The following is a 15,200-nucleotide window of genomic DNA, read 5'->3' as shown; positions in this document are numbered from 1 at the left end:
AGACGTGACACGAGAGGCTGGTGAACTCTAACATCTGGAGGCCTGTTCAATAGTAACTGACCTCGTGAGTGTGAGCAAACATTACTCGCGTTTGACGTAATCACCACACACACATACGTACTCAACACATACATACTCAACACACACATACATACTCAACACACACACACACACATACTCAACACACACACACACGTACTCAACACACACATACGTACTCAACACACGTACTAAGCACACACACACGTACTCAACACACACACACACACACATACTCAACACACACACACACGTACTCAACACACACATACGTACTCAACACACGTACTAAGCACACACACGTACTCAACACACACACATACTCAACACACGTACTCAACACATGTACTCAACACACACACGTACTCAACACATGTACCCAACACACACATACGTACTCAACACACACACACACACACACACACGTACTCAACACAGGTGCTCAACACACACACACGTACTCAACACACACACATACGTACTCCACACACACACATACTCAACACATGTACTCAACACACACACATACGTACTCAACACATACATACTCAACACACACACACACACACACACTCAACACACACATACGTACTAAACACATACATACTGAACACACACATACATACTCAACACACGTACTAAGCACACACACGTACTCAACACACACACATACTCAACACATGTACTCAACACACACACACACGTACTCAACACATGTACCCAACACACACATACGTACGTACTCAACACATGTACTCAACACACACACACACTCAACACAGGTGCTCAACACACACACACACGTACTCAACACATGTACTCAACACACACACATACGTACTCAACACACACACATACGTACTCAACACACACACATACGTACTCAACACACACACATACGTACTCAACACACACACACATACTCAACACACGTACTCAACACACACACACTCAACACATGTACTCAACACACACACACGTACTCAACACATGTACTCAGCACACACACATACGTACTCAACACATGTACTCAACACACACACATACGTACTCAACACACACACACACACACGTACTCAACACACACACACACACACACGTACTCAACACACACACACACACACACACTCAACACACACACACACACACACACTCAACACATGTACTCAACACACACACACACACACGTACTCAACACACACACATACGTACTCAACACATGTACTCAACACACACACACACACACACACACACACATACGTACTCAACACACACACACACACACTCAACACACGTACTCAACACACACACACACACACACACACTCAACACACGTACTCAACACACACACACGTACTCAACACATACATACTCAACACACACACACACACTCAACACACACATACGTACTAAACACATACATACTGAACACACACATACATACTCAACACACGTACTAAGCACACACACGTACTCAACACACACACATACTCAACACACGTACTCAACACATGTACTCAACACACACACACACGTACTCAACACACACACACTCAACACAGGTGCTCAACACACACACACACACGTACTCAACACATGTACCCAACACACACATACGTACTCAACACATGTACTCAACACACACACACTCAACACAGGTGCTCAACACACACACACACACACACGTACTCAACACATGTACTCAACACACACACATACGTACTCAACACACACACATACGTACTCAACACACACACATACTCAACACACACACACACTCAACACATGTACTCAACACACACACACACACACACGTACTCAACACATGTACTCAGCACACACACATACGTACTCAACACATGTACTCAGCACACACACATACGTACTCAACACATGTACTCAACACACACACACATACGTACTCAACACACACACACACGTACTCAACACACACACACACACACACTCAACACATGTACTCAACACACACACACACGTACTCAACACACACACATACGTACTCAACACGTACTCAGCACACACACACACACACACACACACACACACGTACTCAACACACACACACACACACACACACACACACACACACACACACACACACACACACACACACTCAACACACGTACTCAACACACACACACACACACACACACACACACACACACTCAACACACGTACTCAACACACACACACACACACACACGTACTCAACACACACACACACACACACATACTCAACACACGTGCATGGAAATGTTGACAACTTGTTTAATAACTCATAAAACATTCTTCAAACAATAAAACAATTTGATAGTTCTGTACAATGCTTACTAAGCAGTTTAATTCTATATAGAAAATGCAGGAGTAGTTTAAATGACCAAACTCCTTCAGATTTAATGGCAGGTACTCTGGGAAAAATAACAGCATTCCATCCACAAATATCTTCAAGCAATAAATATGTATTTATAAATAGTGTAAATGTACATCAGGATTAGAAACAAACGAGGAAGGAAAAAACACAGACCATTTAAACGGTTTTCCTTACTCTATGTGCAACCCAGTTTCTTTGTGACTTGGCTGTTGTTTTTTCCACAATTATTTTCCTTTTTCTTACCTAAGAAACAAAATATCCAACGTGGTGTCAAAATAACCAGACAGGAAAAACATAAAAGCAGTAAAAAATTATATATATATATATATATATATATATATATATATATATATATATATATATATGATATATATACATATATATATATATACATACATACATATATACATATATATATATATATCCTAATTCTTCACATTACAAATATTTTTTTGTAGATTTTGCCATCCAAAGTCGTCGTAAAATCGCTATCTACCGTACAAAAGCTAGGCTAGCGCTCCTCTGTGAAGGCCAACCCTCGAGACACAAGGAAAGATCTCAGCATGTTAACAAAATACAAAACCGCGTCTCGGGTCAGGGGTCAGTAGTCTGTAGGGGACAGCTGTGATGGACACTATGTACAAAACCAGTTTCCCATAATTCCTCCCCAGTTTTCGAGATTCATTTCTCACGTGAAGCAGCGGCGAGCCGCCCATCCAGGAGGAGGAGAGAGGAAGTCGCTCTCCAGCGCCCCCGCAGGCCATAACCACACACTGCAGTTATACACATAACCACACACTGCAGTTATACACATAACCACACACTGCAGTTATACACATAACCACACACTGCAGCTATACACCGGTTGCATAGACACACACAGCCGCTCGTGTGCTCGCGACGGACTCCGGCCTGTCCTGAACATCAGGGGCCGTTTGCAGAGTTCCTGTAGTGGCAGATCATCCACATGGAGAGCGGCTCAATGTCAAGATGAAGACGAATGCAGAGCAGGAGCCTGGAAAACACAAGCAAAGAGCGTTACTCCAGAGACTCGTTACACGCACGCACGCACGCACGCACGCACGCACTGCGTTTCTGCGCGCGATCTTCACGTGATGTGCGAGCTTCTGTCTGAGTGTTGGTTTGTCACAATAAATCAGGCATTAGTTCAACATAATACACATCTGATGGTCGAAACTCGCTTTAATGTTCAAACTGGCAGGGCTTAAAACGCATACAAATGGCAAGCTTTGTGAGGACGCAGGTGAAAGATCTGCCTTCAGGGCGCGCGCACGCGTTATCAGAGACGCGACACGGTTCAAATTGTTTTTGAATAGTGCACAATCTCTTTAAATGTTGAAACTGGCAAGCCTTTAAACGCATACTTGACAAACTTTATGAGCACGAAAGTGAAAGCGGCTTCGGGCTTGCGCGCGCCGTCTGTGTGTGTGTGTGTCGGTGGCAGCGCATAGGCTATAAGAACCGCAATTAACTGACCTGTATAAACTGTGTAAAACATGTAGTTGCTATAGTGATTCTGGGCATCTATAAACACAGATAACCGCTCCTGCATCTCTCTGTGTGTCTGCAAACTGCACTAGCTGTGACTGACGGGGCGGAGTCACGTGAAAACCCAAATAACCGACATGGTAAAAATACGTCGGTAAGAGGATCTGAATGGGGCGGCAGTGGCTCAGTGGTTCATGTAGGTTGTCTACAAACCGGAAGGTTGGTGGTTCGATCCCCGGTTCCACCTGACCAAGTGCCGAGGTGTCCATGAGCAAGACACCTAACCCCAGCTGCTCCCGACGAGCTGGATGGCGCCTTGCATGGCTGACACCGCCGTCGGTGTGTGAATGAGTGTGTGAATGGGTGAATGTGAGGCAAAATGTAAAGCGCTTTGGATGGCCGTAGGTCTGTTAAAAAGCGCTATATAAATGCAGTCCATTTACCATTTACCATTTTGAATGTTGGTGTCGGTTATTTTTCGATTAATCGTACAGCCCTACACACTCAGATAGTCTTCAAAAATGACCTCTAGCTTAGTGAATACTTGTCTAACAAACATGAGACATGAAGCGCGCGCTCTATTGAGATTCAAATACTGGCTCCAGAGTCGACGCCCACACACACATCATCTCAAACTAACACATCAAGTACTGCACTCCTACTTCAACTACATCGTTCTGAGACGCGTTTAATAATCCTGGAATAATTCTCTATGACAAGCTGTTGATTTCTGAAAGAAACGATCCCCCGCTGTGTATAAGGAGGCTAAGTTTATCTGTGAATATTAAACGCAAAAACCTGCGCGAGGACGCACTGAAGCTTTCTTTGTTTAAATTAGCTCAAAATTACTCTCAGATGTAAGAAATTACCTTGACAAACTTTACATCATTTAAAAGATCTAAGACTCAAGCTTCCATTTTTGACCTGTTTTATTCTCAAAGTCATATAGTGACCGTGATATGTTAATATGTGTCAGGAGTTATGAATATGAAAACCGCGTCGGTACCGTTTGATTGTAATATGAGCCTCAGCTGCTCTCATTCATAAACTCCTCTATTCTCCTCACGAAGACTCGCGACAAATCAACATCACTCAGGGCTTTCAAAAGTGTGCAGATGAGGAGAAATATTGATAGATTCTCATATGTCTGTGTCTAACTTCTATACAGAGAAGTGTTATTATTTCAATCTGTTGTGTTTTCAGTTCACACTGGCAGCCAGAGGGCGCTCTGAGCACATGAGTCCATATACGAGACGACTCAACTCCTGCAGGACTTCAGATGACGCCGCTCTGCATCAACACACACTCATGCTCATCTCTATACCGTATTCATTAACTACATGTATTCTTATTTCACTTATTTCTGTGCCATAGTTATTATATTGATTAATAATAGATAGTTAGCTCATCTGTGTGCTTTGTATATGTGTGAATGCATAACATGTACAAATCAATTTAAATTGTAATGTAGATGCATTTTCTGTGAAGCTGCTTTGAAATGATTTGTATCATGAAAAGCGATATACAAATAAATTTGAATTTAATTGATTATCCGGTAGACGAAGAAGATACCATGTGACATTCTCTCTGACATGAACAGCTACCAGAAATCGCTATAACATGCAGATAGACACGCAATCATAAGATGATAATAAACACACAATCACGACAACATATGGCTTATCTGTGTTATTTAAACCATGTTTTCATAATAGATTATATTTATAATCTAACCAATGCTATTCAAGCTTTTATAATTATGCAGAATATTGTAAAATGATATATTTTCTGTGTGATTTTTTGATCCAAAGCCAAATGAGATCACATAAGGTTATTTAAAACATTTGACTTGTGATATAAAGTAAGTTTGGAGTTTTAATCTCATTAATTGTTGTGTTTTAATAAATTGGTGTAATAAATCATAAATTATGGTTTAATAAATCATAAATTGTTGTGGCAGATAATATAGATTGTTTTCAGCAAAAACTCACTTCATTTTGATTTTCCCCCCAGAAATTTTCACTTATCTAGTAAATTAATCTTGATTTAAGAATTTTTAATATTTGGACTGGAAAAAAGAAAAAATACCAAATAAGAAGAGCATTTTTTTGCAGTGTAGTCAAATCTTCTGTTCATTTCAAATATAATAGGCCTTTGTTGACTACATTCCAAATATAATAAACTACAAAAAAATATATTTCCTTTGCTCTGTTGCTCTCTGTCACATAGGCCTACCTGAAGCTCATTCATTATGCAGCTCATTATGCAGGTCATTATGTTCTTTTGTCCTCTCAGGGGATCTCCAGCATTATTCATTAGCTATCACGCCTCCTCACATATTGGCTTTGTGAAGAAAATCTTACAAATTGTAAATGAATATATTGTTTTATGTGAATGAATAGGCTCAATAATTCTCACATCAGTTTAAAGAAAAAACTCAATGCAAATACACCCATTAGTCAAAAGTCTTGTGAACACATATCTACTGTGTGTTTTGAGGCCTTCATTTTAAAACAAAGTTTTTTCAAAAACCATGCATAAACATTTTTATGTTATGTACATACATGTTGCTCTCATATTCTGGTAGCCCAGTTTGTGCTGAATAAAGTGTAATTACACTTCATGTGTTTATAAGCAACTGAAAAAAACACAAATGTCAGAGCATGTCAAGACTTCTCCAGGGCCTTAACCAGCTCATTCTCCAGAGTTAGCTCGTTCGCTATAGTCCTCGTCTTGGGTGTGAATGGGCTTTAGTGTGCGCTCCATCTCTCTGGGCTGCTAGAGCCAACGCTCACCCCCTGGTTCAAGAACGGCATAAAACCGAAAGGACTTACTAATGAGAACTGGTCGTAAACCTGCATGAGGTCGTCCATCCGGAACTGCTCCAGCACCACAAACCCGTCCAGCTCGCCGCTGGCCTTCCGGGCGCAGTCCTGACAGTGGACCACGGACGCCTTGCGGGAGAAGCTGTCGCTCGTCACGAAGAGCAGGTTGAACACCTCCACCTGCAACAGCACAGGAGTCATGTGACTTCAGCACAGGAGTCATGCAGAGGTGGACAAACTACACAACTCCATTACTCGAGTGAAAGTAAAAGTACTGGTCAAATATTACTCCGTTACAAGTGAAAGTTGTTAAAAACTATTTTTACTTCAGTAAAAGTACAGAAGTACTTGCTTTTAAAAGTACTTAAGTATCAAAAGTAAATTTCCTTTTTTATGTCAATGCATTATTTTATTATTGTTGCATTGTTGTATAAATGTGGTTTAAGCCAGTCAGTGATGCTCCATACGACTAACTTGAACTAATTTAAACACTTAAAGTTACAAAGCTTTTTACAAAGCTGCTGTCACTTTAAGGCAGAATGCACAAATCCTACACACTGATACACATCCAATATTCCCCCAACTATTTACGTTCACTTATGACATAATCAACTTTGTTTACGTGAATACTTTCCAAAATGAAAATTGACATTTTGTGTGTATTGGTCTGTTTAAGTGCGAAAACCCCCACAAAAGAAAGCTGTAATCAGTCCTCATGCTCTGGCATCTCAAAGACACAAACTGAGCTCTTTCATCATCCATATGTCTATGCTTCTCTTTCTCCCAGACATTTACATTTTGCAAAAAAAAAAAACTTTTAAAGAAGAAACAAAAAAATCATCCACTGACTTGCAAAGCTGCTAAAGAAACGACTTTCGACTTTGAGGATCTTGATAGAAATGTAGTGGAGTAAAAAGTACGATATTTGTCTTTCAAATGTAGTGAAGTTAAAGTAAAAGTTTCCCTAAAAAATAATACTTCAGTAAAGTACAGATACTCAAAAAGTGTACTTAAGTACAGTACTCAAGTAAATGTGCTCAGTTACTGTCCAGCACTGGAGCCATGTGACTTCAGCTCATGGGCTGAGGAGAACAGCTATTGGTCCAGGACTCACCTCACAGATGGAGCAGTAATGGGCCGGCTCATCTCGGCCTCTCCTGTGCCAGATGGTCTCCTTCCCAGCAGCCACCAGCGCCTCCTTTATGGCCTGGCACTGCTTGAGCGTCCGCAGCAGACAGAACCTGTGGAGCAGAGAGAGATCAGTCATCACCGCCAGAGGAGGATGGGACTCCGCCTGAGGAAACCCCACTCACTTGATCATCTCAAACAGCTTGAGGTCGGACACTTTAATGTTCCTCGCCATGTTCCAGGACAGATGCACCATGGGAACCATCGATTTCACGCTCTGGAGTTTGTTCCACTCGTAACGCTCGACGGCCAGCTTGTACTGATACGCTACAGGAAGCAGACACACACAACAATCACATGACGGACCACAGCGGACTCCACACACGGATCATCTGTGTGTGTAGCGTGTTCATTCAAGTAGGTTATGCATGTAGCGTGTTCGTTCATGTAGGTTATGCGTGAAGCGTGTTCGTTCATGTAAGTTATGCGTGTAGCGTGTTCGTTCATGTAGGTTATGCGTGTAGCGTGTTCGTTCATGTAGGTTATGCGTGTAGCGTGTTCGTTCATGTAGGTTATGCGTGAAGCGTGTTCGTTCATGTAGGTTATGCGTGTAGTGTGTTCGTTCATGTAGGTTATGCGTGTAGTGTGTTCGTTCATGTAGGTTATGCGTGTAGCGTGTTCGTTCATGTAGGTTATGCGTGTAGCGTGTTCGTTCATGTAGGTTATGCGTGTAGCGTGTTCGTTCACGTAGGTTATGCGTGAAGCGTGTTCGTTCATGTAGGTTATGCGTGTAGCGTGTTCGTTAATGTAGGTTGTGCGTGTAGCGTGTTCCTTCATGTAGGTTATGCGTGTAGCGTGTTCGTTCACGTAGGTTATGCGTGAAGCGTGTTCGTTCATGTAGGTTATGCGTGTAGCGTGTTCGTTAATGTAGGTTGTGCGTGTAGCGTGTTCCTTCATGTAGGTTGTGCGTGTAGCGTGTTCCTTCATGTAGGTTATGCGTGTAGCGTGTTCGTTCATGTAGGTTATGCGTGTAGCGTGTTCGTTAATGTAGGTTGTGCGTGTAGCGTGTTCGTTCACGTAGGCTGCGCACCGGTTAGAGGGCCCACGTTCCAGGAGATGTTATTGCACCAGCCGATGGCCTGGACCCAGTGGACCGTTCCGGTGTTCAGCCAGACCAGATCTCCGGGCCGCTGGATGAACCGGTACACCGGCACGTTAGCCTCGTACAAATCCTCCAGATTCGGCCACCACGAACCCTTCAGGAAGTTGATGTTGTTCCTGCAAAAAGTCGTCAGAAGAGACACATTTCAATCCAAGAACTGATAGAAGCCATTTAAGATCCGCCACATGATCTGAGGCATCAGACCAACTACGGTCATCAATTACTCATGACGTTTCTCTCGTTCATCTTCCAAACACAAATGAAGATATTTGAGCAATTTCTGTTCCTCCATTCAAAGTCCATTCCTCCAAAACTGTGACCCATAGGAATGGAGCGGTTTAATCCAAGTCTCCTGAAGAGACACAATCTCTTATGATCAGATTTAATTCACATGTAAACATTAATCAGCAAACAAACATCGATGAGGTTCCCTCTTGTGTGTTTTTCGGCACACTTGAGCTTCTGTAAGAACCCATGAGGTTTGCTGTCGCCAGAGATCAGCTTTCTTCTTCAGATCAATGCTCCGCTGAAATCTGTTGATCATATGAAGCCTCTAGGCGCTCCACATCTCTGTAGTTTAGGGTGCACAGGCTTTCACTGGAGGAACAGATCTCGGAGACGTAAATATCTTCATTTACTCGCCCTCATGCCAAATAAGATGCTCGTTGGTCTACGAAACACAAATGATGACACTTTTCCTCTCAGGGTAAAGCATCCTTCACCTTTGACTCAGGGTTCCTACACATTCTACATTTCCAGACTAACATTTTCCGTAGATTAGCCAGAACATATTTATCTAACACGTGCAGCATTGCTCTTGGTCTATAGTAGAGGCATTGTTTTTATCAGTGATAACTAGGGTTGAGTTTTTTTCGATACCGATACTTTTTTTTATTTTATTTTTTAAGAGCCACAAAACGAAGTGGATGACATTAAAGAATGGCTTTTTATTGATTTTTTTTTTAAATTATTTAAATTGAACCATTTATTAAAAGTTTAAAGTTTACTTAAATATATATAAATATAAATAAATACAAAACACAATTTACTTAAATTCACAGTAAAACCTAAGCCACTAACTCAACTACAACAGGCCTAATTTAACACTAATAACAGTTACAGTAATAACAGCAGAGTCTGTGTTCTTGCTCTGCTACAAACCAGCTTCAAGCTTCAGCTTTATTTTGAAATATGATCATATTCTCTGGCTAAATATTTTAGAACGCATCGCCTTATTGTTTCCATGGCGACACGTCATGCTTCTCACATGAGCGGCCACAATAGCTCAGCTGTGTCGGGGTTATTTCGTTTTTTCTTAAAAATATTAACAAACTATGTCATGAACTATCTGATATTCCGATTTTCAAATATGTGAATGTGAATGTGTGTTAGTTGATCTAAAATGCGCAATGGGTGCCACCATTTTAGTTTGCGCCTCTTTAGTTGTCGGATTTATAACACGTATATTCATCCACGTCTCACGAAATACATGAAAGTAAATGAGCGCTGAACTGGGAGAAGAATAGAGTGAACTATAGACTTACTATATAATGTGTATCTGATGTGAATAAAACACGCAAGTTAGTCAAATTATACCTGTCTGAAAGGATTATTGCCACTTCCATAGCAGGGTTCCCACTCTTTCATGAACACCAGATTCAAGGACTTTTTAAAGCACCTTTTATGTTAAATCAAGCACAATAAAAACGATTACGGTGTGTGTGTTACTGCCAATATCTCAAACACCTACTGTACCTGTGTCTATCATTAATGCAGTAACACTAAAGCATAAACTGACAAATAAATACAATTTCCAATGAGGAAAAATTAGCAATTTTACAAAATCCAATGAGGAAAGAGGCTGGTGTAGAAGAGCGAGCGAGTTTTAACGAGAGATGTAGTTTGCAGCTCTTATTCCTGCTTTTAACATTTACTTCACACTAGTTTTAGTTTTCTTTTTTATAAATCTTTACTTAATTAAAACATCAAAATATAGAGATAATATTGTTTTCCAATTAAATGAAAAGATATGGACAAGTTAAATGTTAGGCATTAAAAATATGCTAAATTATTTATTAAATCACCTGTACATGTACCTTTTTAAAAATTAATTTGAAGGATTTTAAGACCTGCACATATATTATATTTAATAGATATAATCGCTGCCGTAATAACGGCCCATTTTCTTCTTTTTCTTTTTTGAGCGGTGATGAAATATATTACTCTTGTAAATACTTGCCAGCATTTCAGTAATAAAAGTCTAGATCTTTAAAATGCATCCAAATTACAGCAAAGCACAACCGTACGGTGGCCTGCAGGGGCCAAAAAGGATATAAACAGTGAATTTTGTAGTGATCTCATTTTGAAAAAACGGCAATTAAATGACCACACATCTTTGGTGTTTGTCTAAAACAGTGGGTAATTCGGCCGGGGATTTTAACGCGGGTGGTGGGAGAAAAACACTGACATTCTGGATTCGGGCGGCAATAAAATCCCAGACTAGCCCCTGACAATGATGAAAATACCTCACGACCCCACCAGAAACAACTACCGAACGAATAGGGCTTTAGACAGCAGATGGCGCTTATGGAACAGCAGAAATATATTGAAATATCTTCCTCCCGTAATGCGGTTTTGTTCCGGCTTTGGCAGCGCATGAAGGCCAATGTTTGTAATAGCACATGCTAATCTAACAAAATATAGTTCACACTTAATTCAAGCACTTTCAAGGACCTGTTTTTGTTTTCAAGTACTTTCCAGGCCTTGAATCCATGTGTCTGAAACTCAAGAACTATCAAGAAGCGTGGGAACCCTGCCATAGACATCAGTGTGTGTGTTTTTTGCTAGTACTCGTGTGCATTTACACGTCTGAAACCTAAAATAGACATGATGTGGTTGAAAACACTGAATAGTTGTGATATGTGATGAGCGCTGAGCGTGTTTGTCTCTGGCTCTGCGCCAGCCAAAGCACGAAAGCACGTTTGAATTTAAGTGGCACCGAAATCTGCGTTCTGATTGGGTCCGGTACACACCGGTTCTATAGGTACCGGTGTCATATTGGCACAGGGTTCCCACTCTTTCATCAACACCAGATTCAAGGACTTTTTCAAGCACCATTTATTTAGCTTATTCACCGAATCCCCCAGAGTTAGATAAGTCCATACACACTATTCTCATCTCCATGTCTGGTTGTGTCTCACCTCTGTCTGACGCACCCACCGCTAGCCTAGCTTAGAACAAAGACTGGAGGTAAATGGCTCCAGCTAGCCTAGCTTAGCACAAAGACTGGAGGTAAATGGCTCCAGCTAGCCTAGCTTAGCACAAAGACTGGAGGTAAACGGCTACAGCTAGCCAACTGCTCAATAAGTGACAAAATAACGGCAACATTATCCTATTTAGATGTTGTAATGTGTATAGTTACATTGTGTACTAAAACCGACCGGAAAATGAAAAGTTGTGATTTTCTAGACTGATATGGCTAGGAACTATACTCTCATTCCTGCGTAATAATCACGGAACTTTGAGCCGTCCCATGGGTGCAGCGGCGCAATAATATCACACAGCACCTGAAAATAGTCCCAGCACGCTCTCTGTGCAAGCAAGTTGTCACGTTGGTTATGTTGACGGAAGTTAGCCTATTTTCAGGCGTCGCGTAATATTGCGCCGCTTCACCCATGGTACGGCTCAAAGTTCCATGATTATTACGCAGGAATGAGAGTATAGTTCCGAGGCTAGCCATATCGGCATAGAAAATCGCAACTTTTCATTTTCAGCAAGTGTATGTACTGCTCTTCATCGGTTCAAGTTTTTCTTCCCCGCTACCCCCCCAAACATAAGCAACGTTTCGTTCGGTCTTTGATAGACAATTTTTGAAATAACACCATTCTAAACTACATTTATTTCAAATTTAATTCAAGCACTTTCAAGGACCTGTGTTTGTTTTCAAGTACTTTCCAGGCCTTGAATCCATGTGTCTGAAATTCAAGAACTAATTCAACCCTGGGAAAAGAGCCTAGAATTTACTCATTTCTGTTCCTCAATCACTGAAGGAAAACACTGCCTTTGAGATGAATGCATTAGAATTTGATCATTTTAGAAAACTGAATAGGGTCACATGTGTTTACACACTCATCCAGAGTCAGTGTGTGGGAACCCTGAAGCCCACAGAACCGCACATACTTCTCACAGAACGGCACATACTTCTCTCAGAACCGCACATACTTCTCACAGAACGGCACATACTTCTCACAGAACCGCACATACTTCTCACAGATCCGCACATACTTCTCTCAGAACCGCACATACTTCTCACAGAACCGCACATACTTCTCACAGAACCGCACATACTTCTCACAGATCCGCACATACTTCTCTCAGAACCGCACATACTTCTCACAGAACCGCGCATACTCCTCACAGAACCGCACATACTTCTCACAGAACCACACATACTCCTCACAGAACCGCGCATACTCCTCACAGAACCACACATACTTCTCTCAGAACCGCACATACTTCTCACAGAACGGCACATACTTCTCACAGAACCGCACATACTTCTCTCAGAACCGCACATACTTCTCACAGAACGGCACATACTTCTCACAGAACCGCACATACTTCTCACAGAACCGCACATACTTCTCACAGATCCGCACATACTTCTCTCAGAACCGCACATACTTCTCACAGAACCACACATACTTCTCACAGAACCGCGCATACTCCTCACAGAACCGCACATACTTCTCACAGAACCACACATACTCCTCACAGAACCGCGCATACTCCTCACAGAACCACACATACTCCTCACAGAACCGCACATACTTCTCACAGAACCGCGCATACTCCTCACAGAACCACACATACTTCTCACAGAACCGCGCATACTCCTCACAGAACCGCACATACTTCTCACAGAACCACACATACTCCTCACAGAACCGCGCATACTCCTCACAGAACCGCACATACTTCTCACAGAACCACACATACTCCTCACAGAACCGCGCATACTCCTCACAGAACCACACATACTCCTCACAGAACCGCACATACTTCTCACAGAACCGCGCATACTCCTCACAGAACCACACATACTTCTCACAGAACCGCGCATACTCCTCACAGAACCACACATACTTCTCACAGAACCGCGCATACTCCTCACAGAACCGCGCATACTCCTCACAGAACCACACATACTCCTCACAGAACCGCACATACTTCTCACAGAACCGCACATACTTCTCACAGAACCGCACATACTTCTCACAGAACCACACATACTTCTCTCAGAACCGCACATACTTCTCTCAGAACCACACATACTTCTCACAGAACGGCACATACTTCTCACAGAACCGCACATACTCCTCACAGAACCGCACATACTTCTCTCAGAACCGCACATACTTCTCACAGATCCGCACATACTTCTCACAGAACCGCACATACTTCTCTCAGAACCGCACATACTTCTCTCAGAACCGCACATACTTCTCACAGAACCGCACATACTTCTCACAGAACCGCACATACTTCTCTCAGAACCGCACATACTTCTCTCAGAACCGCACATACTTCTCACAGAACCGCACATACTTCTCTCAGAACCGCACATATTTCTCACAGAACCGCACATACTTCTCACAGAACCGCACATACTTCTCACAGAACCGCACATACTCCTCACAGAACGGCACATACTTCTCTCAGAACCGCTCATACTCTCACAGAACCGCACATGCTTCTCTCAGAACGGCACATACTTCTCTCAGAACCGCTCATACTTCTCACAGAACCGCACATGCTTCTCTCAGAACCGCACATACTTATCACAGAACCGCACATACTTCTCACAGAACCGCACATACTTCTCACAGAACCGCTCATACTTCTCACAGAACCGCACATACTTCTCACAGAACCGCACATACTTCTCACAGAACCGCACATACTTCTCACAGAACCGCACATACTTCTCACAGAACCGCACATACTCCTCACAGAACCGCACATACTTCTCTCAGAACCGCACATACTTCTCACAGATCCGCACATACTTCTCACAGAACCGCACATACTTCTCTCAGAACCGCACATACTTCTCTCAGAACCGCACATACTTCTCACAGAACCG

The 15,200-nt window shown here is 42.1% G+C and overlaps 1 protein-coding gene and 1 long non-coding RNA gene across 2 annotated transcripts in view; one reads left to right on the top strand and one right to left on the bottom strand.

Annotated features, from left to right (window-relative positions):
- LOC307141458 overlaps positions 1 to 6,126 on the top strand; it is a 19,170-nt gene extending 13,044 nt beyond the window's left edge. Inside the window, exon 5 of the long non-coding RNA XR_013818350.1 lies at positions 5,144 to 6,126. This is a non-coding gene — a long non-coding RNA (uncharacterized lncRNA). The remainder of the gene's footprint in view (positions 1 to 5,143) is intronic.
- Positions 3,284 to 15,200, bottom strand: part of kdm6al (lysine (K)-specific demethylase 6A, like) — a 71,434-nt gene continuing 59,517 nt past the window's right edge. The window contains 5 exon segments of the mRNA XM_079841664.1: positions 3,284 to 3,446; positions 6,775 to 6,945; positions 7,880 to 8,006; positions 8,079 to 8,220; positions 8,984 to 9,171. Of these exon segments, the coding sequence (XP_079697790.1) occupies positions 3,417 to 3,446; positions 6,775 to 6,945; positions 7,880 to 8,006; positions 8,079 to 8,220; positions 8,984 to 9,171 (658 nt within the window). The 3' untranslated portion in view covers positions 3,284 to 3,416.

Source organism: Gobio gobio (assembly GCF_949357685.1).
Source record: "Gobio gobio genome assembly, chromosome: 17".
Classification (NCBI taxonomy): domain Eukaryota; kingdom Metazoa; phylum Chordata; class Actinopteri; order Cypriniformes; family Gobionidae; genus Gobio; species Gobio gobio.
The sequence above is the reverse complement of the archived record's forward strand: the minus strand, read 5'-3'. Positions and strand labels throughout refer to the sequence as shown.